The sequence below is a fragment of the Populus alba genome, chromosome 18 (genome assembly GCF_005239225.2).
Source record: "Populus alba chromosome 18, ASM523922v2, whole genome shotgun sequence".
Lineage (NCBI taxonomy): Eukaryota > Viridiplantae > Streptophyta > Magnoliopsida > Malpighiales > Salicaceae > Populus > Populus alba.
The window spans coordinates 2,097,998-2,121,224 of NC_133301.1; the positions used below are offsets into that span (position 1 = coordinate 2,097,998).

Consider the following 23,227-nt stretch of genomic DNA (forward strand, 5'->3'; position numbering starts at 1 on the left):
GTGATGTCCAAGAGAAAAGGATATTGTTCTAGAAGTAATTTTTTATGAAGCAAGTGAAGGATGTGCCTTAAATGTGTTTTATGTGAATTTTAGGATAAATAAGGTCAAAATTAATGTTCTTGTGTTTCAGATAAAAGTTATGAAGCATATTTTCCAAGTCCTCACATGACTGCAAGATTGGTTTTATTAGTAGGAAGGTTAAGCATGTCATTGATAAATATAGTGTTTCTAACAGAATGGCCAATCATGTAAAGGATTGAAGGCTTTTAAATGGACATTCAAGTGATCAAGACAGTAGCAATTTGAACTCACTCAATGGGTTCTCTCTAACCCAAAAAGATTGATGCATAATGATTTTTAGATAGATATTATTTTTCTTAGTTATTATTATTTCCTATTTATTTTGAAAAAATATTTTTATCTATGACATTCTTTTTTCCTATTTTGTTTAGAAAATCAAATACTGAAATTGATAATTTTATTTGCTTTACTAGTTTGCTTAGAACTTTTATTGTTTTTCTTTGATTTTTTGGCTTCTTAGTTTGATTAGGTTGGTTTTTGAGCTTATTTAAAGAATTTTAAATTTCTTAGACAAACATACTACATCAGAGTTATTTATTTATTAATAAAATTATGAATCAGATTCAATGTGATAACACTATTCCATTTCAATTATATCTTTCTAGCTTGTTATCTTATTGTTTGTCTTTATGTTTATTATCTTATCTTATTAGGTTTAATAACTATGGTAAATATCAAGGTAAGTTCAAATGCAATTAATAAATTGATTAACTATCAAGTTATCAATTCCTTTTATTTTAAACAAAAATACAATATAATAATTTATTTTAAGTATACAATTGGCATGTTTAAAATTCATTAAGAAGAGACTAGATGCATCATCTGAGAACGCAGTGCAAATAACGTTCCATAAAATTTATTTTTTTTGTTTAATTTTTTTTTATATTTTCAAATCGTTTTGATGTACTGATATCAATAATAATATTTAAAAAAAAAATAAAAACATTTATTATTTTAAAATATTTATAGACAAAAAATACTTTAAAAAACAATTGCTATTACATTCTAAAACACTCTTTTTGACAAGCAAAAGTTGACTCAATGACACTTCACTTTAAAACAAGGGTAACAATGTGAGATAAATAAACATGAGGAGCAAACATAGCAAATTAATTTTCTTACATTTAATGTATTTCTTTCCTTTTTTTTTCCCCTCGCATGTAGACCCTTCTCTCCAAATTTGTTTTAATAGCCGTCCAAAAAGAGGCCACACAAAAATAGTTATTGGTCATTAAATTTGGTGTAAGAGATAATCATTGAAGATTCTAATTTCAACACGTCAAGGAAGTTAAAGTTAGACTATATAACTGGATTGATTTTCAGTTTACCAACTTATTATGGTAAGACAATTAAAGGAAATAGATAGTATTTATTGTCTCTCAATTTCCTTTTTACTATTTTTCAAGTAAATTAAACATTTAAATTGACAAGATTAAGTGCCCATAGCCACGCTGTGCAAACATTAGAGCGCATGAAAAAAAAATAAAAATTAATGTGTTTTCATGCAAAATATGGTTTGTTTAGCGAGTGGCCAAACAAGCTATAATTATAGCCTAGTTGAATTTTAATCTATTTATACATAATTTTAGGATCCAACGCGGTTCAAAATTCGAGTTTCAGGTTTTGATCAAGTTATTGGGTTTTGACTGAGTCACCTGGGTCAAATCTCTTTTTTTTTTAAAAAAAAAATCAAAACGATATCGTTTTAATGATAATAATAAAAAAAAAAAAGTTAACGGGTTGTAACTAGTTTTTTGACCGGATCATCAGGTCACATCATGTTTTTTTTTTTTTCAACCCGGCCCGATTCTAACCTCGAATTGATTTACTGAGCCAGGTTTCAAAACTATATATATTTCAAAATAATGGTTCGTTGAGATCAGACCCCATTGATGTCTAACAATGGTTTTAGATTAACGAGACACGTTCACTGCATAGATTATTACTAAATTAGTGGATTTACTGTGAAATGTAATTGATAAATCAAATAAAAGTTATATTTTAAATACCAAAAAAAGGAAGAAGATAAAGCTAGAGTGGTGTTGATGCTGCTGAATGTATCATCCATTTTCATAGTGCATATATTCTGGCTTATGCTTGTCTTGCGGTATCCATTAGCCCTGTTTTGAAGAACGAGATACCTCTATATGCTTGGAAATATATATATATATATATATATATATATATATATATATATATATAGAGAGAGAGAGAGAGAGAGAGAGATTGCTGCTGGTTTTGAGTGTTTTTAGCCTGAAATAATATTAAATTAATTTTTTTTAGTGTTTTATGATAATTTTGATGTATTAATTTTAAAAATAAACCAGAAAAGATTATAAAGCCTATTCTAAAACAATTCAATGTTGTAAGATGAAAGATAAAAAATATTAAATTATAAAAATTATAAAAACAACCCGAGTCAATCTAGATTAACTTGCCAACTAAGCAGTTTAAGTGACGGGATTAGGATAAACAAACATAAGAGAAATTGAGGAAAATTCATAAAGCCTAATGTCGAAAAAACTCAAACCTTGAAGGACGAAAATAAAATATAAAAAAATTAATTCCTTACTAATATAACATTGAAGGAAGAAATAAATATAAATATATATATATATATATATATAAATTTAAAAAACTTTCCAAAGTAAATTCAACAGAAAACAACAAATAAAACGAACCGATATAACTCGGGTTATTTTTAGAGTTAATGAAAAATTTTATAGATTGCAAATAAATAAAAATAATTGAGCTTAATATCTGATTGAATAAATGCTAAAGGATGAAATTGTAAAAACATGAGCTTAAAGAAATAAATTTTTTTTTAAAAAGCAAACCTAAGAAGAATGAAGATAAAATCTGATAAGAAAAAAAAAACAAAAAAGAGGATGAAATCATAAGAAAAAAAAACTAAAAACAATATCAAACAAAACAAACTTGGCTCAAGTCAACATAGGTTAAGTTGCGAAACCTAGGACCCAATACATGAAATCAGAATAATCTAGTAAAATTATGTAATTGAAAAAAAATCAATTATAAAAAATAACATAAAAAAGACTTAGGTCAACTCGGCCAAACCTTTCAAACCCGTGACCCGGGTCCCGAGGTTGAAATCATCTCGTAGAAGGTAAACCTAAAAAAAATAATGAAGTTAGATTCTCAACCAACAAAATATTAAGGGATGGAGTTGAAAAAGAAAGTCTAAATAAAAAAGAATCTAAAACAAAAAAAAATATTAAAATAATAAGAACCATATCTAAAATAAAAACAAAATAAAATAAAATGTTGAGGGATGTTATTTAAATACAAATTCAATTAAAAAAATGACCAAAACAAAACAAAATAGAAATAAAAAGAATAAGGATCAAATATGAAAAATAAAAAAAATCTCATAATGATGAAATTAAAAATAAATCTCAATTCCATGAATTATTTAAAATAAAATAAATAGTAGTAAAAAGAATAAAAATCAAATTTTAAAGAAAAATAAATGCTTTGAAACTTTGCACGACAAACACATAAATAGAGTAGGAGAGAGAAAATAAAAGAAATAGGTTTTCGATACCAAATTAAAAAGATGTTGATCACACGTGTCGTGAAAATTAAAATATTATTATGAAAATCGATGTTTGACTAACCAAAAACACATTGTTTAAAAAACACGAATGTAGCCATGTGTGTTTGTCTAAAAACAATTCGCTACCAACTTTTTAATATTAAATATTAATTTTTCTTTGCTAAATATCAAATTTAAAATTAAGAGCAATGTAAATATTTTATTGTGCTATTAAAAGAGAAAAAGTCAAACAGGCCCCTCGTACCATTTTAATTTTTTTGTGCTTTAAAGGGTATTTTAGTTAATTCAATATAAAAAAAATAAAACTACCTTATTACACCCACTACCAATTCCAAATTTTTTTTCCAGGGAGGGAAAAATAATAATATCAGGAAAACCTCATTCCCTTTGAGGGTTTTTTTTTTTTTTTTTTTAATATTTCTACCCAAATATTGATATTCTTGCATTGAAAGCTAGCTTTCATCCCCTTAGTTGACGTGTCACAACCTCACCTTGATGAACACGCACCGTCCAATCATTCTTTATGAAAAACCACCTCCATCCTATTTCTACCTCGCTTTTCTTGCCTGGCCGAGAAATTCTTCATCTCTCATAAACTAATAGCCATTACATAAAAATTAATCTAGGTAATTCAAGAGGATATTTAAAAATATAATAGTAGTTATTTTTTAAAATATTTTTTACTTGAAAATATATTAAAATAATATATTTTTTTATTTTTTAAAATTATTTTAACATCATTACCAAAACAATAAAAATAAATATATAAAAATATTATTTTAAACAATTTATTTTTTTTAAAAAAACCCTTTTCTAAACCGACAACTATTACTCCCATGGAAGCTGACGATAAAACTTTCAAGAAACCACCATGGAATTGGCAAGGCTTCTTTAAAAGGAAGGTGGAGCCCATAATCCGAAAACAAATTAATTACACATTGTAGGTACAGGTAGAGAGAAGGAATTACAATTATAATTCAATACAAAATACTTGAAGCATGCTGATCGACAAGAACGCTTTAAATAACATATATATATATATTTAATTTGATACTGCAATTTTTTTCGTGTAAGGTAGAGTCTTATATTATACACTAGAGACGGGTGGGTGTGATGTGTTTACTGTCTTGTTTGTTTCTATATTTTGAAAATATTTTTTAAAAAAATTTAAATTTTATTTATTTATTTATTTTAAATTAATATGTTTTTAGTATTTTAAAATCATTTTAATATGCTAATATTAAAAATAATTTTTAAAAACTAAATTTTTTTATTAATATATATTTTAATATAAAATATTATTACCTCGCGTCCATAACGGGGCAACATATCTTTTATCGGGTTCCAGTGTAACATCACTCTAGGTAAGCACATGCCTGTAATTATTCGACATGCCTGTCGAATTTTTTTATTTATTTATTTATTTACGTGGGTGTCCGGGCCAGCTTGCGCGTACCACGACTAATCCCACGGCTCACTAAACATCCTGCAAACCCAGTGAGCATGTAAGGCATTGCGGAAATGACATACATGCACGGTGAGGTTTGAACCCAGGATACAGAGAAAGGGAATAAGTCCCTTCAACCGCTAGATCAAGACCTCAAGTGCAGGATGATAAAATTATTTTTTAATCACATGAAGTTTTGTGACCTCCACACCTTGTCGATGATAAAATTTATTAAAAATAAATAAATCTATCACATCATTTCACTTATAAATTAGATTAATAACCACAAAACACAAATGTAAAATACAATAATTCTTACTTGATGATATATACAATCTATATAATTTTATTTAGGGATAATAACAATAAATCTCATGTTGTTTGGTTCAGATTGGATTATCCTTTATAGGTTTAAAACATAAATTTTACTTATTGAACTTTATATGCATGCTAATATTTAATATTCTAATAAAAAATCAACATAAAATATCTAATTATTCATAGAATTGTCATTATAATATATTTAGTTGGTTAGTGTTGACAAATTAGACCAGCGATAAAATACAAATTGTTTAGTTTATTGTTATAAAGACAAACTCAATAAAAAGTTTTTTTTTAGAAAATACTAGTGTTTATATAAGTTTAAATTTATCTGTATGCAAAATAAAAATTCAAGAGAAATATGCTTTCAATACAAATATAATAATGGAATTCTAGTATACATACTAAAAACATATTTAAACCTGTAATTAATATCAAATCAAAGTCCTAGGCATGCATACCAATAACATAAAATATTTAAATTAAAATTTAAAAATATTATTTTTTTGTTGAAATGCTTTAAAATAATGAAGTTTTTGATATTGTCAATGATTGATAATTTATTTTTTAAAGCTTTTGTTATGCCTTACTTGTTGCAATAAGAATGTTTTCAACAAGCTTTTAAGATTCTAATAAACAATACATTGTTTAAATATACTTATAAACAAGGTTTATGAAATTAAGTTGATGGACTCTATTATCTTTTAATAAAATGAATTTAAGTTCTAGATTTGAAAGGACAATTAAATTTAAAAATGAGAAGAAAAACATTAAAAACAAGGAGAAAACGAGTATGTAAAATATATAAAAAAAAAACCTTGTGTCAAGCTCTCCATTTACCACCTTTTTATATAATGAATTTTAGAAACTAAACTGGTACTATTATCAATTTTGACTAATTACCCTAAATCTAGAATTAAACCTGAATGTTTTGATTATAAATTTAAAGTTATTTTAGCTGAAAAAATTATTTATGTTTGTAGAAAATACTTATGGAAGAGATTATTTATATTCTTGCATTTATAGGCTGGACTAGACAAAATATGGCTGGCAAGTATAATTCTTCACGAGCCAAAAAATTTTAAACCCAAACGCAAGCCCATAATTATTATACAGTTGCCAAAATATAGTCTTTTGTGATCTGAAAAATTACTTTAAAGTAAACTCAAGCCTAGCCCACGTATATATGATGTGTCTCGTCTAAAAAAAACTTGAGTATTTCTCGAGTTTAATTTTAACTTTTCGATTTTCAATTTTATGAATAATAAGAGATTTTTATTTTTTTTCGAATTAAATTCTTTTGAAGGGTATTGAGTTTATTAAAATATGCCAATTAAGTATTATTTGAGATTAATTTTTTATATAACTATTATATATATATATTAATATTTCATTAAATTCCAATAAATCTTAAACTTAAAAATAAATAGACTCCATTTACAAATGTTAGTCCCTGACCTGTATAATAAAGTTTTAAATCCACCCAGCCGACATTTCCCATCACTGAATGACAAGTTACAATGCCCTTCACTAAAATTCAAATTCAACTGCAATCAGATCCATGTGCAACAATTGACCAAAAAAAAAAAGAACAGAATAAGCCTGGTGTGTGTGTGTGTGTCTATATATATATATTGTGACTACACACCCCAACATAGCACCAAACTCTAAGAACCAGATAAGACTTTTCAAGATATTTATTGCTTTTATTTTTACATTTTATTTTTTTAATTAATTTTTTAATATTTTTAGATCATTTTAATATGCTAATATTAAAAATAATTTTAAAAATTAAAAATTTTAAATATTTTAAAAAAATAATTACTATCAAATTCTCATATATCCTCTTAATTCTTTTTTATTCTTACACGAGAAATATGTTAAAACAAACCACACGTTGATGAGCTATAAATGGTATTATACATAATAAATTATTTATCAAATACCTTGGATTTCAAGAAAAATATTTAATAGTGGTTGCTTTTAAATTTTTTTTATATTATATTATCAAAATAATTAAAAAAATTAATTAAAAATAAAAAATAAATAAATAAACTTTTTTTAAAATATTTTTAAACATAAAAACTAACAGTATTTCAATAAACTTATTCTCGTATCCACAGTTTAGAAAAGAAATGAGAGAAAAAATATCCAAGAAATTAAACTCACTACTGTACAACAAAGACTTGGCGAGAATTACAGTAGTCATGATGAAGATGACTGGTTCTGGAGGCATCCTCTTGTGGAAAACCTAAACCAATGATAATTTAAACGAAACCTTGCTCTCCTTTTAGATGTAAAGACTTGGAACTCCACCATTCTCTTTACCTTTTCTTACCATATCAAGAGGAGGCAATAATTATTATCTGGTGTTAGGGCAGTAATTATTAAGATTTTGATTTTGATTTGGGTAAGATACGAAGAATAAATTTTCGAGGAGAGAAAATAATGTTCAAAAAGAGAGAAATTGTGCTTGGAGGGAGATTTTTTTATTTTGTTGGATTTTTTATATTCAAAATATATGAAGGTTGATTCATCAAATCTTAAAGAGAATGTTTAATTGAGATAATTTTTATTTTTATTTTTTTTACAACTATATAAACTATAAATTTAGATATAGATATTTAGTAGAGATTACCGAAAAAAAAAACTATCATTTTTCATGATAAGTTATACAAGATATTTTTTAAATATTTTACAAATGTTTTTGAATATTATATATATTGATTTTATCGACGTCTAGAAAAAACTGGAAAAAAAAAAAGAATTATTCGGCCTCACGCAATTAATCTAATGCAATTACTTATTACTAACATGGCAATAGCGGATTGGTGAATCTCTTTACCTAGCAAATTGCTCTTGAAACTTTGAAAACAACAACTGCTCTAAGCCTCTATCTGTTTGCTGGCATCTTACTCTTTTGAGAAAAAGTCACCGTTTATAACTGTCAAAGATCTACAACAGCGTACCTCTGTCTTTGTCTCTCTTCTGTTCCGTTCTGTTCTTCGTCATTGATTCAGGTACCCCTCCTGTCTTTCAAAGCTTTCTGACTCATCTCTGCTTCGATATAGCAAGGAGGACTCGTGTTTATTTCTGCAACCTTTTAATTTTATTTTCTTAAAGATTGCTTGCAAAAAATTTATAGATTGAGGATTTTTTTTCCTATGGCTTTCTCATCTTTACAAGTTAAGAATGAAAGCTTGTAAATGATTTTATATTGAAGTAACAATTGCAGAGTTTCTTGATTTGATTCATGAATCAAAATTTGTAAACCATAGAGGTTAATGCAGTGCAATATAGTTATGATGGGTAGATCTGAAATGCAAGGAAGTTGCTTCCTACAGAAAAAAAGATAGGAAAGAAGCCAAACTAATTAAGGGTCAACCAGTTCAATTTTTTTTTAACGATGATTTGCACTTCCTAATTTGGGTTAGTTTAGTCTTACTATTAGTCTAAATGTTTTCTTTGCTGTAGTTGTATTCTTACTGAATTTATTAGGTTGTGTTTCCCAGGGATTGCTCTTGAAAAGAATATGCTGCTGGCTTCTAGATTATTGCGGCTGCAATTGTTTCGATTTGTAATTATATTAGTTTTAGTCTTAAGCTATGTGGAAAATGGGAATGCGGGTTTAACGAGCACTTTTGTTCGTACGCAATGGCCAGCGACCGATATCCCTCTTGACAATGAAGTTTTTGCAATTCCAAAAGGTTATAATGCTCCACAGCAAGTGAGTCTTGCACTTTTTACTGAATTTTAGTTGAAACCCCTTTTTTTTTGGTGAAGTTAATTATGACCTGATTAGCTTGTTGATTGTTAGGTTCACATCACTCAAGGTGATTATGATGGGAAGGCTGTAATAATCTCTTGGGTTACACCTGATGAACCGGGTTCTAATACCGTGAAATATGGCACTTCAGAGAATAGTTATGATTTTAGTGCTGAGGGCACTATTACTAACTACACCTTTTACAAATATAAGTCTGGCTACATTCATCACTGTCTAGTTGACGGGCTTGAGGTAAAATATTCAATTGAACTATGATTTTGTTTCTCTTCTTGAATGGTCTCAGTTTTGGGGGTTAACATTTCTGTCTTTTTAGTATGATTCCAAGTATTACTACAAGATCGGAGAAGGTGACTCCTCTCGTGTGTTTTGGTTTCAAACACCTCCAGAGATTGATCCAGATGCTGCCTACACATTTGGAATTATTGGTAAGATATGTTGCTGCTTTTTAAGAATAACTAAGTTGAATTTTGTTTCTGAATACCTGTTGAATTTTGCTTTAGCAAGATATTTTTCAACCAACAGTCCATTGTTTCAATATCAGGTAATACGATACTGACAATGCAATGTGGTGGTTGGAAGAACATGTTTCTTAGTTTTGGACCACATGTTTTTATATTTTTCTCACCATGTATTGGTTTTTGTATATTTTTAGGTGATTTGGGTCAAACATATAATTCTCTTTCCACTCTCGAGCATTACATGAAGAGTGGGGGACAGAGTGTTTTGTTTGCTGGTGATCTCTCTTATGCTGATAGATATCAATATGATGATGTTGGTATTAGATGGGATTCATGGGGCCGTTTTATCGAGCAAAGTGCTGCATATCAACCATGGATTTGGTCAGCTGGGAATCATGAGATCGAGTACATGCCAGACATGGTAACCTTAAGCTTCTTCACCTCATGTTTTCTTTTCTAGTTTTTATGCTCTTGCCATTGATCTATTGTTTCTAGTTTTATTAATGCGCTAGTTTCAACACGTCTAATCTTTGGCATTTTTGTTGTTAATGTATCCTCTTTGCTTTAATGCTTGTCAACTCACACACAAATCATCTTGTTCCAGGAGGAAGTCCTTCCATTTAAATCATTTCTGCATAGATTTGCCACCCCTCATACAGCCTCAAAAAGCACCAATCCTCTTTGGTATGCTATACGCCGTGCATCTGCTCACATCATTGTCCTCTCCAGCTATTCTCCATTTGGTAATCCTTAATTCACTTTGTTTTGGCAGGAAGTAGCTAGTCTATTCCAAAACTTAAATGATACTATCTGCTTAAAATTTGCTGGTTTCTTACCAAAGTAGATGCGATGGCAACTGTTGTTGACATTTTAATGATTTCTATTCTTAGTTCATATTTCAAAAGACTATTTGATGTTACTATAAGTCGAATGTTTTCTGGTTGTAATGAATTTGCAAATGTTTTTTAATCAGTAAAATACACTCCTCAATGGACGTGGCTTAGAGAAGAATTGAAAAGAGTCAACAGGGAGAAGACACCTTGGCTCATTGTTGTCATGCACGTGCCCATCTACAACAGCAATGCAGCCCACTATATGGAAGGTGAAAGCATGCGTGCAGTCTTTGAAAGCTGGTTTGTTAGATCCAAAGTCGACTTCATTTTTGCTGGTCATGTTCATGCGTATGAAAGATCAGTATGTACTTTCCTCTTTTTTATGCCTTGTAGACCTATCAATACATCATCATATAGGCATGTAGGTAATCAATTTGTATATTTGTACCTTCCTCTTCCACTAAATGGAATTCCCATAAGATCATTCTCCTGAAACTTCACTGAATCCCGAAGAACATTTTTTTACAAAGTTTTCATTGGAAAAGAGGAGATGCTACTTTTTTAAGTAGGTCCTTGGTGATCGCAAACTGGCATGCAGCTCCTATAGTTGAGACCCAACCCAGCCGCATGTTTAAAGAAACAATTTTAGCCCACCCTGCTATTCATATTCTAAGAAGTCATGTTCATGATGCATGATTCTCCTGAAAGTGCCTTGGAGTTGCAACCCCTCATATTCTGATCCTAATGGTGCTGTATATATCGTTTTATGCACCAGTTTTGAATTTATCAAGTGTTTCCTTTTCTCATTGAGAGTATCCTTGATTTACAGTATCGTATCTCAAACATACATTATAACGTGACAACTGGTGACCGTTATCCTGTTCCTGACAAATCAGCGCCTGTGTACCTAACTGTTGGGGATGGGGGAAATCAGGAAGGTCTTGTTGGAAGGTGAGGCAAATCTAATTGTTTAAGCTTAGGAAAATCTAACTAATTCAAATATGGGTTACCTATTAACTGATGAAATTTATAATTAGGTTCTTCGACCCACAACCAGATTATTCCGCATTCAGAGAAGCTAGTTATGGCCATTCTACCTTGGAGATTAGGAACAGAACACATGCATTCTACCAATGGAACCGAAATGATGACGGAAAGCCAGAAACAACTGATTCTGTGATATTCCATAACCAATACTGGTAAGTGTGATCTCTTTGCCTTCCTTTTGTTCAAGAATGCTAGATGCTAGTGTTTAGTCATGGTGGTATTTCTCAAGCATCAGATAAGTATTATAGCTGCATTGGGAAGTTGGCATTGCGTACTTGCATTTTTTGAGGAAAGGTAAAGTTTCTAATGAAGATAGAGGAAGTTTTTTCAAAGATATCAAATATCAGATGAGCAACAAAACTGATGCAAAAGTCTTGTATAATACAAGTGATTGATTCATTCATAAGTGCAATATGCGGCTCCAGTATGTTTTGTGTGTTTTATTTGCTTTCTAAATTGAAAAAAAAAAACACCCTAAAAACCAAATAAACAAAGCACATGCAAGTTTGTAACACTATTCGTAAACATGATGCCAGTAGAATAACTTAATGATCTGCCTTTGAGTAACAGAATATTAATAGCATATGCTTCAAAGCGACGGTTGCACATCATTGGCTATCCGATGTTCATAACTTCTTTCATGAAACATGATTCGATTTAGAGCTCTTGATGAATTGTCATGCAGGGCAAGCAATCTGCATAGAAGGAGACATCTCAAGGCTAGGGAACATGCTAGTTACTGAAGATTTTGGATAGAAAGGTTTCATAAATTTGTGCTTTGTGCATGCCGTGGCAGAGCAGTAATATTTTGCACTACTATATTATCAAGATCGGGGGATGCTAGCAACCTGTGCTGTTCGCAGAAATATTTGGGATCATGTTATAGTAAACGGCCATTTGTTGAATTTGCCAGCAATGAATATATCATTTTAAGGAATTAGTTTGTCAAGTTTCATTTCCTGAAATATTCCTTGATTTCTTGGCTCAATAATGACACATTGTTGGTCACTATCGCTCTCGACTCCATTGTAAATCATCATATAATAAAGTGCTATTTTCATTGCTCAGATTCACTTCTTTTCTTATCAAAAGAACTTTATCAGCAGATGAATCCAAAGAAGTGCATCAGATCCTGCAAAACTCTTATCAGCTCAGCTCTGTGAGCTAAGTAGGTCATCTTTGAGGTCTAGAATGAGAGGCAACGCTCACACTCGAGGTAATATTCTGAAGACCTTACATCAGCATTGGGGTGAGCAAGTAAAAAAATCAAGAAAACCGAGAAAAAAATAATAAAAAAAATGAATTGTGAAAAAAAACTGATTAAACCGATTTAAATTTTGAAAAAACCGACCGGTTCGGTTTGGTATCGGTTTTATAAGCTTAAAACTGAACCGAACCAAAAAAATTGAGCCAAACCGGAAAAAACCAAGCCAAACCAAAAAAACTGAGCCAAAATAAAAAAAAACTAGGCCAAACTGGTTTGACCGGTTTTTTTCTCTAAAAAACTGAACCAAATCGAAATCAGCGGTTTGAATTGGTTTTGATTTTTTTTTTTTTAAATTTTGATTTGGTTATTTTTTTTTATCAACGTGATATAAGATTGTATTTGAATTGAGCTTGAAATGGGTAATTGAGGCTTAAATGGAGAATCTTTCCATTGTTTTGAATTTAGAAATTAATCAAGAGATGAGAGAGCTATGAATTTTTGAAGGAGTTAGTCCACAAATGAACACTCTTTTGTTTTCTAGGAATGTCCACTAACAATATCTTTAATTCAAAAACTTGATCAAATCTATATATTATCACGCGCACAATTTTCACACTGCTAGCAATTAATGTCGAATTTTATCCTTTCATTCCTTGAATGCATTTTATAACCTCGACAATATTACAGGGCTTGAACTTGTCTCACTTGGCGGGATATTAATTATTGGAAAAAAAGGGAAAAAAAGAAGAACACAATTGAGTAAAAGGATAAGAAAGGGATATACATTGACAAAAATCACAAGGACTAAAATCTAGCATTTTGTTGATCCATAAGAAAATAAAATTTAAAACATTAGAGATTTATACCACATATTAAAATAAAAAGTGGCTTTTTGAATGCCAAATACTATATAAGCTATTAATACTAAAATTTAAATTTTATGTTCACAATTAAAAAACAATTCTCTTCTAAAAATGCATTGACAATATAGTTTTTAGACCCGATCCAGTCCAAGACCCGGATTCCAAGTTTTGACCAGGTCACTGGATTGCCGGGATTAATTCTCTTTTTTTTTTTTAAAAAAATCAAAACAACGTCGTTTTAGTAAAAAAGTCAACAAGTTATAATCGAGTTTTTGATCTGGTTGTCAGGTCCTACCGAGTTTTTTATTCCCTTGTTTTTTCTTCAACTTCAAGACAACTGGGTTTCGAGTAGACCCGCTGGACCGGGCGGATTTCAAGACTATAACCGACAATGTTTGCATATTTTTTTATATTATTTTTTAATTTGTCTCGCGCATCAGAACGCAAGCCAACTAGTCATTTCAAAGTAAAATTTAACTAAAATCCCTTTTAAACCAAGCTTGAGGATTAGCAAATTACAAGTAAATCAATGGAGTGGTTGATTCATAGCTAGGAGGTTTAATCTTCGCACGACTAAACTCAGGCTAGTTTTTTTTTAGCCTAAGCTGATTTTTAGAGCCCAACAAGCTCACAATCTTGTACTTTCTGAACTTATGGCTGCATCCTTGCCTATTCATCCTCAAGAACAATCCGAAAACCCCCTGGTAGTTTCTGTGATAGGAAACTCGAGCATAGCTGAATCTAACAGTTTATCTGAAACATATAATCACCAATCACATGGCTCCTCTCCTGTGGATCCCTTCTTTGATACAATTACATCACCAGATTTCTCTAACAATAACTTTGCAGACTCAAGTCATATGGGGTTTGTGAGCAACGCCCCTCTATATCAGCAGGTTTAGTGCCTCCAGCAGTGGCCAAGATCCATCCGGCTGATGCTGTAATTGAAAATTTCGTAAAAGGAAAAGTCCTGCCTCAAAAGGGAAAGCTGTTGCAGGCTCTAATGGAAGCACGCCCTCTCCTTCAAACGCCACTTCTTGCAGGTCCGCTTCCACGGTGGAGAAATTCGCCTCCATTGCAACCGTTCAATATTCTACCTGTTTCCATGAGTAATCAGAATACATTTGCAAATGCAAGCTCTCTTGCTCAAAAACCATTGGCTTCACCATCTTACATTGAGTTGGATCGCGGATATTCTCAAAAGTGTTCTTCCATGTTAAATCTTGCTAGTTCAGGTCTAGACAAGGGATATCTGTTAAATTCTGGTGCTATCCATCAAATTCCAGCTGGAAAACGGCAGAGATTTCAGTGAGATCAAATTTCAATGGTTCAAGGAGTACATTAGGTTTATTTATTTATAAACGTATGAATGACATAACTAGTACCCTTGGTTTAATAGCTTGGTTCAATTGTTTTCTTGTCCATAAAATATTATGCTTATGCTTCCTCCTTCTCAAATCAGATTATGTTTTGAATTTTGAGTCCCTCTAGAATTTGACAAAATCGGAAAAGTTTTTTTTTTATATAGATATAGTGTTGCTCTCATCAGATATTACCCTTATGGAAGAGGATATCAAAGCAATTTCATTTGAAACAGTCTTTAGCATTCACAAACTAATTAACCTGTAATATTGAATACTGACAGAGCATGATGAATTGAAGCAGAAGCTTGTACACTTCACTATTGAATCAGAGTCGATTAAAGTTGAAGCAAATGAAGAAATGAGAAAGAACAAGGAGGATTTGGAGCATTTAATCCATCTCTTAAAGATTGTTACCAAGAAAGACCAAAACTTATCTGCAAATACCATCAGCCTCCATTGCATATATACACATACATGTATTCTGAATTTAAACATATCACAGAATGTAATCCAATAAAGGGAAAAAAAGGGTAAAAATGGTTAGACATGAAGAAAAGAATAGCTGGACTTTCCTCATCCTCTTCCTCTTCTTTCCTTTACATTAATCTTTAACATCCTTTACAACACAGCATCGAGGAAAATCGTAGCATTGGCTTCTAGCACTTGCGTGCAAAGAGAAAAACAGGCAAGAATATCTGCACGGAGAAGCTTGAAAAGATACCCTTTTAGTTATAGATCAAGAATCACGAAACTTTAGCTGCGGTGTCCACTGGAGATGCAGAAGCAGCTTTCCTGATTTAGCACCGTCTAGTGGAAAGCTGTCTTGAAATTCTCCTTCTAATAGAACCCTGGTGAGTGTCATTATGCATCTTCCCATTTTATCCTGAAAGATTCATACAGTTCGTCGAAATTAGAATGATATTGAAAGACTATTAACAATGTTGCAAGAATAATGCAGATTCCTTGCAAAACTTTGAAAAAAAAAGCGCGTGCCCGCACACAAAACAATGCCTAAATACCTACATAAACAAAAGCTCAGCGAGACAATTATATGACAATGAGCAATATAATGCACTTGGTGTGGAAACATTACCTTGCCAAAAGTGTCATGGTCCCAGACTTCTGCAATTAACATATCGTGTAATGCATCCTCCACAACAAATTCAAATGTTTGATTCCAAACTGGATTTAGGTTCTTAGTTAGGACCTGTGAAAGCATAAGTGGATGAGGTTATGGAACATATAAGCATGGTCTTGCCTGCAAAATATAACTTTAGAAGACTCTTCTTTGTTATAATCAGTAGAGATCTAGTTAGCCAAAATTGCACTTTCGATGTACCAGATTCGTTGAACAAGTGATGAAATGAGTGAATGATAAGAAACAAACGAAAAAATAAAAAAGGAACATGGTGGTGATCATGTTAATCAGAAACCTCGAACTCACTCTAGTCTTGGCTTTTTTCTCAGATTTCTTCATGATAAGGACAACATAGGGGTCGGCCTTTCCATTCAAGTCAGTTGCCGGCAGGTTTTCTGCAGCTATAACAGTAACTGATAGTACTCCTCTCACGATGACATTTTTCTTTGGAGATGTTCTTCCAGAATTAGGATCACCTGTTCCATCAGTGCCACTCCTAATGGCCTTTTCTAAAGTGGTCAATTGAAAATCAGGGTTAAAAGGATTTTTGAAACTGCTCTCTGTGCCGTACGGACAGTACAAAAGCTCCAAGTGCACCTGATGAAAAAAAGAAGATGGCACTCATAAGCAACTGCAAGTTCATATATTGCTTTTGAACAGAGAAAAATCTGTAACAAAAGCAGGAAAAAAACTGACTCTGGGAAATATCATCATATTAGGTTTTCAACTCAATTGAAAAAACTCGTTTCTAATCCCCTTCTGAATTCGTAAGAAATTACACAATAGTTTAGTCGTAGTATGATCTCCTACGCACTCGATATATCATTCTAACTTACTTGAAACCAATGACGAGGATGGGAGATTTCAATTGGCATACTAGATTCTTACCTGACCCCTGTACTTGTTATCTCTCTGGATCTCTAAATCTTTGACTAGTTTCAACCATACATCCTTCACTTTACCAGGCTCAAGATCCTTTAGTGCCACCAGAGCACAACCAATGAGTTCAGCAGGCTGAACTCCTTCATCATCGAAGACTCTTACAGTCAAGTGTTGAGTTGATGCATCTTCAACTACGAACTCAAAGTGTTCATTCCATATGGGATTCAATTGGTTGCTCTGAAATTATCGTAAGAGTTATGGCTGATCTAAACAAAGAAAACCTAAGTGGTGAAATATGGGAAGCTGTCTTACAATTGTTTTGCTGGTTTTCGTTCTGCTACGTAGTGGACGTATAAATAAGACAGCAAAAGGATCAGATTTTCCGACAATGTCTTTATTTGTCAACTCCTTGCCCTGCACAAGCTTCACGTCTAACGTTCCAACGGGCTTCAACTCCAGGTCACTAAAACATGAAGTAAACATTAATAATTGCAGTTTCATCAGAAATCCAAAAATTTACTTCTTAGTGTGAATCAGCTGGATGCATTCAGGAATTGTAACTTTGTTGGGGCTCGATACATAGAGAGACAATGTGTTCAACGAAGAAGGAAGCATTTTATATCAGAAATAAAAATTTAAAATTATCAGTGAACTTCTGGAACATATAATGGATTAGTACACTGTGGTGATACAGAATCAGCACTATTGTAAGACAGCCAACATATCTATTTCCGATCAACATGAATTTAGACTAAACCAAAACAAAAGTCCCATAATCAGACATGGATAGAACAATAAAGGATAAGGAGTTGGTCTAGCCTGTGCACGAAACTCAGGAAGCGAGTGAAACTCAAGCCTACCTATCTCAATATGGATTACAGGTCTGAAGATTTTGGCCAATTGTACCTTGATCATAACTAAATAACTGGCCGGCATTATTGGAATTGAAATATTGCAAAAGGATCACAATAAATATTATAATCTAGAATTCTAGATAGAATTAGCGCACCTATAATCCCCAGGTAATATTGATACAATTTTCCGAACTGGCCATGTTATAGAATCTTCAATAGCATCCTTTATGGTTTCCTGAACATAACAATACAGCAGTTTCGTTAGACCTATGATCATTCACATCCATAGTCCTAGTAACCGAATAAATAATGAAAAGTACAGTTCTGGAAGAGTATTTCAAATTAATGTTTAATCACCTACAATACTTTGTACGAGATGAGAAATTCTGGGTCGTAAAATTTGTGATCTAATCAGGATTAATCACCCTCCATCAGGTGTGACATCAATTTTGATCAAGTAATGTGGTCTTAAAGCCACAAGACAATCCTTGAGAAATGCATGCAAGTACGTGAGAGATGAAGCAAAGAACCAGGAAATAAAATTTGTTCAAACCTCAATAGCATCAGAAAGGCCTGGGATTGCTGATATCTCACCACCAACAACTTTAAGCGTAAAATCCAGCTTTTTCTGCAGTCATAATAAAATTTATATATTGAATTCAAAGAATTCCATGTTCACGTTATCCAGAGCATATTTGGATATGGTTTTCTACATATTTATACATAAATGTTTGTTACTGCATATACTTCATCTACTTTTAGAATGAGCTTTCATATATAAGCATTTAAGTTTGTGCACATGTGCATGAAAAAAGTTCATGTATGTAATCAGCATTGCCTTCAGAATGTTTCTTTTTCCTTTCCAGAATGTTGATTGTGATAATTTTAAGATGGTTAAAAAGTAACAAGATAAAACTCACCTTTTCTCTCAAGGAATAAGAAACAGCTCCAAAACCAGGAAAATCTTCGGCTAGTGGCTTGAAGATTAACCTGAAAACCCCAGTGAATCCAATATTTTTCACCTAGATGAAGTTAAACAGGAAAAGATATATAAATAATAATGAAGATCTTCCACTAAATGTGCACTAACTTAGACAGATTTTGTATATATCGTGTGAGTTAATTGGACAACAAACATGACATAAAGGGTTAAACAGATGAGCTTTCTTGGCAGATACCAGCTCTCAAACTGGGAATAAATTCCCCAGAATTACAAAAGAATGTTTAACATAGTAAAATCACTATATCTCAGTAGAAAAAATGTGACAAAGGGGCTTGATTTCTGTATCAAAGCCAAAAAAGAAGGAAAGAAAGAAAAGAAAAGGGAGCTGAAATTAGTATCAGTCTTCTTTATCAAAAGAAAGAATCAGTCTGCAGTCTGCACTTAGAAAGTTTTATTCTATTTATATCCTAAGATACTAGAAATCAATGCTTTAGTTAACTTCAATTAAGGAAAAGCATGATTCTTAAATCAATGTCGGTGAAACTTTACTACACATATATTGTAAGTAAAAGAGCCAACTTAATCTAATAGCTTAAGATTTTAGTTAAGGTTTCAATATATGATTTTAAATTACTCTTTAAAATACCCTCTTAAATGAAAGCTTTTTGAGCTTGAAACTTGTATATATCTACATTATTTTATGCTTAATTTCTATCAAATAAAATAAAAATGGTGATATTTAAACTTATGACTGTTTGATTAACAAGACTCTGATATCAATATTCCAAAAATCACCTCATCTAAAAGCTTAAGCTCTTAGATTTAAATGGTTTTTTCACATGTACATTACGAGGTCAGTAGAATACTCTACGAAAACCGAGCAAACCAAGTTGAAGATTACCTGGACGGGTAGTGCCACACCAACTCTTGTATTGATAGCAAGTACAATATTTGGATTGCCATCCCACTGCATCTCCAATTCCATGGTGATACCCTTCTCTCCACTTTCCTCTTCAATAATGCAAACTCCTATAAGACATCCACAACTCGCACATATCATCACTCTGTTCCTTTGCATGCCCAGGAACTCAATTACTCAAATGACTAACAAAAGGGGGAAAGAAGGTTTCTTTCTCGATTTCTAACCATAAATTCTGTGTCATTATTGATCCCATGATTGCCAACGTTTTGGAAAAAGAAAAATCACCAAGGACTTGAACCGATTTTGTAATCAATCAAACTAACCTGTAAATTGTGGAGCCACAGTGCCAAGGGTCAACTTGGAAAACTTCATAGATGAAAATATAGCTGGCGTATATTGTTCAAGAACTGGCTCAACTTTGCTTCTTATCAGGTCTGATGCTGCCTATACCATTATATAACCAGAAACCACAGAAACTCGCAGCTCAATATTACTTATAACCCAAAGTGTAGCAAGAAATCCACCATGAAAAAGGGAAATTAATCAAACTTATTACCTCGTCAACATAAGGCCAAATCTTGTCAAGGTGAGCATTAAGCCAATTTAACTGCAATTCATGAACAAACCAATATCAGAACCATGATAAAAATCTCTAAATCAATCCCATTAAAAAAAAAAAAAACATGCGGATTCCTAGTGATGAAACTCATAAATCCAATGGTTGGATTACTGTTCATATCATGTACAGTAACTTAACTTCTGCCTCTGTGAAAAGACAACCCAAGGTGGATAAAACTCATCAGGAAGAATTTTTCTTGAATCCTGGACTGTCATTCTTGCAAATGCTGCCACTGTCTTAGCCTAAAAAAACACAAACATTAACGCAGACATTAAAAAAAAAACAATCCACCATGAATCGTTAATGAAACCAAGGAATCAGATGGGATTTACCAATTGAGAACGACGCACGGATCTGATATTCTCGTACTTAGCAAATGCTACGATGAGACCAATCCCAACAGAGATTCCTATAATCATACCAATAAAGAAAGACATTGTTTCAGTTTTTCTGTCTCTTGTATCAGTTTCAGGTCTTTTTTAGCTTCAGCGTGGATTTTCAAGCCATGTTGTTGGTGTTTGATCAAAGAATGTTGGTTTTTTGCGATGGGAACGTAGGGGACGTGTGAAGATGAAGAAAAACTAGATGGTTGTGTTGTCTTAGTTAAATTGGCATTGATTAATCAGTAATCTTTTGGTTTAAGTTTCCCTTCTGTAAAGAATAAAGTAATTTGTTCGTCTTCTTTATGTTTCTTCTTTATAAATATCCAGAGAGAAGATTTTGCAAAATTGGTCTAATTAAAATTAAAAAAGACAAATATAAAACATATTTAATTGAAAAAAATAAAGATGAAAACATAAAAATAAATATATTATGATATAGTTTTACAATAAATTTTTATTATTTTAAAATAAAAATAAAAACATAAAGAAAACCCCCCCTCTCTCTTTTCCCAAGTTTTTGTAGTTTCTAATTCAAAACAATAATTAAACAATAAAGTATCTAATTGAAAAAAAACTCAGGTGGTATATTTTAATAGAAAATGAGTTCATGTGGGAACTGATTCTTTTGGTCAGCATCTAAATCTTAACTTTTCAGCCAACTATAATACCTGTCTAACTGTCTTCCAGCCACGTATGCACAGTGAGCGAGACATTGGTAGTCATCTGCACGCCACGTACGTGGCGGTATCAGATCTCGTCTTCCTTAAAAAAAGCGTACATTGGTGTCCAGTGCCCACGACAACGTTGAGAACATTGTGGAATCCACGACACCTGGGGTTCTTGGTCATGTGATTAATAATCTGTTTTGGTTGTTTGTGTTTTAAAAATATGTTTTAAAAAATTTAAATTTGTTTATTTTTTTTTAATTATATCAAATTAATATATTTTTAATAATTTTGATATGTTGATGTTAAATATAATTTTTTTAAAAATAAAAATATTATTGACATGTATTTTAACAAAAAATATTATTTAAAAAATAACCATAATCACATAAAAAAAAACAGCTGAGGGAAATGATGACAATTTTTCTGTTTTCGAGGAGTTATTTAGGATTTTAGTTGTGCAATTTTTTTAAATAATTTTTATATTTAAATTTTTTTTTAAAGATATTTATTAATTCGTTTTGATATATTAATTTTAAAAATAATTAAAAAATATATTATTTTAATATTTTTTAAATTAAAAGTATTTTAAAACATAAATTCTACCATTAGTCTAAATACCCTTAATATATTTTAAGAATATATTTCACTTAAAAAAATATCAAATTAATTATTTTTTTAAATCTTTTCATATAACTTATATTAAAAAAAAAAAAAAAAATCAATATAGTATATTTTTAAATAAAAATATTTTAAAAAATATTGTACCCCCACATGCAATACCAAATATGCCACATCCAACCCTCCTTTCCAAAATCAAAACAGCGAAAATATTCTTTTGCTACTTCTGAACTTCGTTGATAATGGGTATAATTTCCACACAAGATGAATAATTTTTACATTGGATGTAAAATATTGTTTGTTCATGTCATACCCTATTAATTAATTAATTAACAAGTTATTGATTGGATAATTTTAAATAATTGACATAAACACAAACAAATGATCAATAAAACCCTCAAATCATAGATTGATCTCGCAAACAAATCCTTCAAGCCCAAAAAAAAAAGAAAAAAATAGAGAGAGAATTTTAGCTGCCTAATCTTAAGGAAATGAAATATACAAGCCCTCCATTCCTTAGCTACCTTAATCACATGGAATCACGGCATGCATTTTGTGTGCATCAAGCTAAAATTATCTCCCGGATTAGGTTAAATGGATTCCACCACCTCAGACTCGGGAGCTTACGAGGAAAGATTTTCGTGACTGATTCATAATTATTTGAGTCTTCAATTGATAATTTTAAAGGAGTCAATTAATAAGAACTAACGATTCAAGATTATGGTTGAATAAACTAAATATATTAAATATTAAAAAATAATATAAATTACATTTTAAAATTTTATCTAATTAACAATTTAAAGTTTTAGATTGAGATGATTTTTTGATATTATATCATAGTTTTAATTACGAAGCTGTTCTTATTACTTTCAAACAGGTCAATTAATAATAACTAACTAGATTATGGTTGTGGTTGAATAAACTAAATTTATTAAATATTTAATAATAATAAATATTTTAAATTTTATTTAATTAACAACTTAAATTTTTAGATTAAAATAATTTTTTAATATGATATCAAAGTTTTGATTACAAAGCAACAAAGTTCAAATCTTATCATCTTTATTTAATAAATAAAAAATAATATGAATTTATACAAGAATTAAGTTAAAAAATTTTCACTGGAGAGATATGTTAGAAAATAGTATAAATTATATTTTAAAATTTTATTTAATAACTTAAAATTTTAAATTAAAATGATTATTTGAGAATATT

At 30.9% G+C, this 23,227-nt stretch overlaps 2 protein-coding genes across 3 annotated transcripts; one reads left to right on the top strand and one right to left on the bottom strand.

Annotated features, from left to right (window-relative positions):
• The first annotated feature begins 8,263 nt into the window (after positions 1-8,263).
• On the top strand, positions 8,264-12,618 carry LOC118051256 (bifunctional purple acid phosphatase 26). 2 transcript variants are annotated; one of them, XM_035061883.2, is made up of 10 exons: positions 8,264-8,446; positions 8,925-9,153; positions 9,244-9,444; positions 9,527-9,638; positions 9,866-10,092; positions 10,276-10,414; positions 10,645-10,865; positions 11,334-11,455; positions 11,542-11,703; positions 12,237-12,618. In XM_035061883.2, exons 2-10 carry the CDS (start codon positions 8,959-8,961, stop codon positions 12,292-12,294), a joined length of 1,437 nt encoding a protein of 478 aa, XP_034917774.1. In that variant the 5' UTR covers positions 8,264-8,446; positions 8,925-8,958; the 3' UTR covers positions 12,295-12,618. The 2 variants fall into 2 exon arrangements, with proteins under 2 accessions (XP_034917774.1, XP_034917776.1); XM_035061885.2 differs by having other exon boundaries at positions 8,939-9,153.
• Positions 12,619-15,415: 2,797 nt separating this feature from the next.
• Positions 15,416-21,004, bottom strand: LOC118051255 (synaptotagmin-4). Its single transcript, XM_073406199.1, has 13 exons — positions 20,676-21,004; positions 20,477-20,585; positions 20,281-20,327; positions 20,048-20,168; positions 19,704-19,831; positions 18,780-18,881; positions 18,413-18,487; positions 18,015-18,094; positions 17,318-17,468; positions 17,012-17,242; positions 16,430-16,720; positions 16,079-16,192; positions 15,416-15,868 (listed from the first exon to the last, which is right to left on the bottom strand). Exons 1-13 carry the CDS (start codon positions 20,778-20,780, stop codon positions 15,722-15,724), a joined length of 1,701 nt encoding a protein of 566 aa, XP_073262300.1. The 5' UTR covers positions 20,781-21,004; the 3' UTR covers positions 15,416-15,721.
• Positions 21,005-23,227: the final 2,223 nt, after the last annotated feature.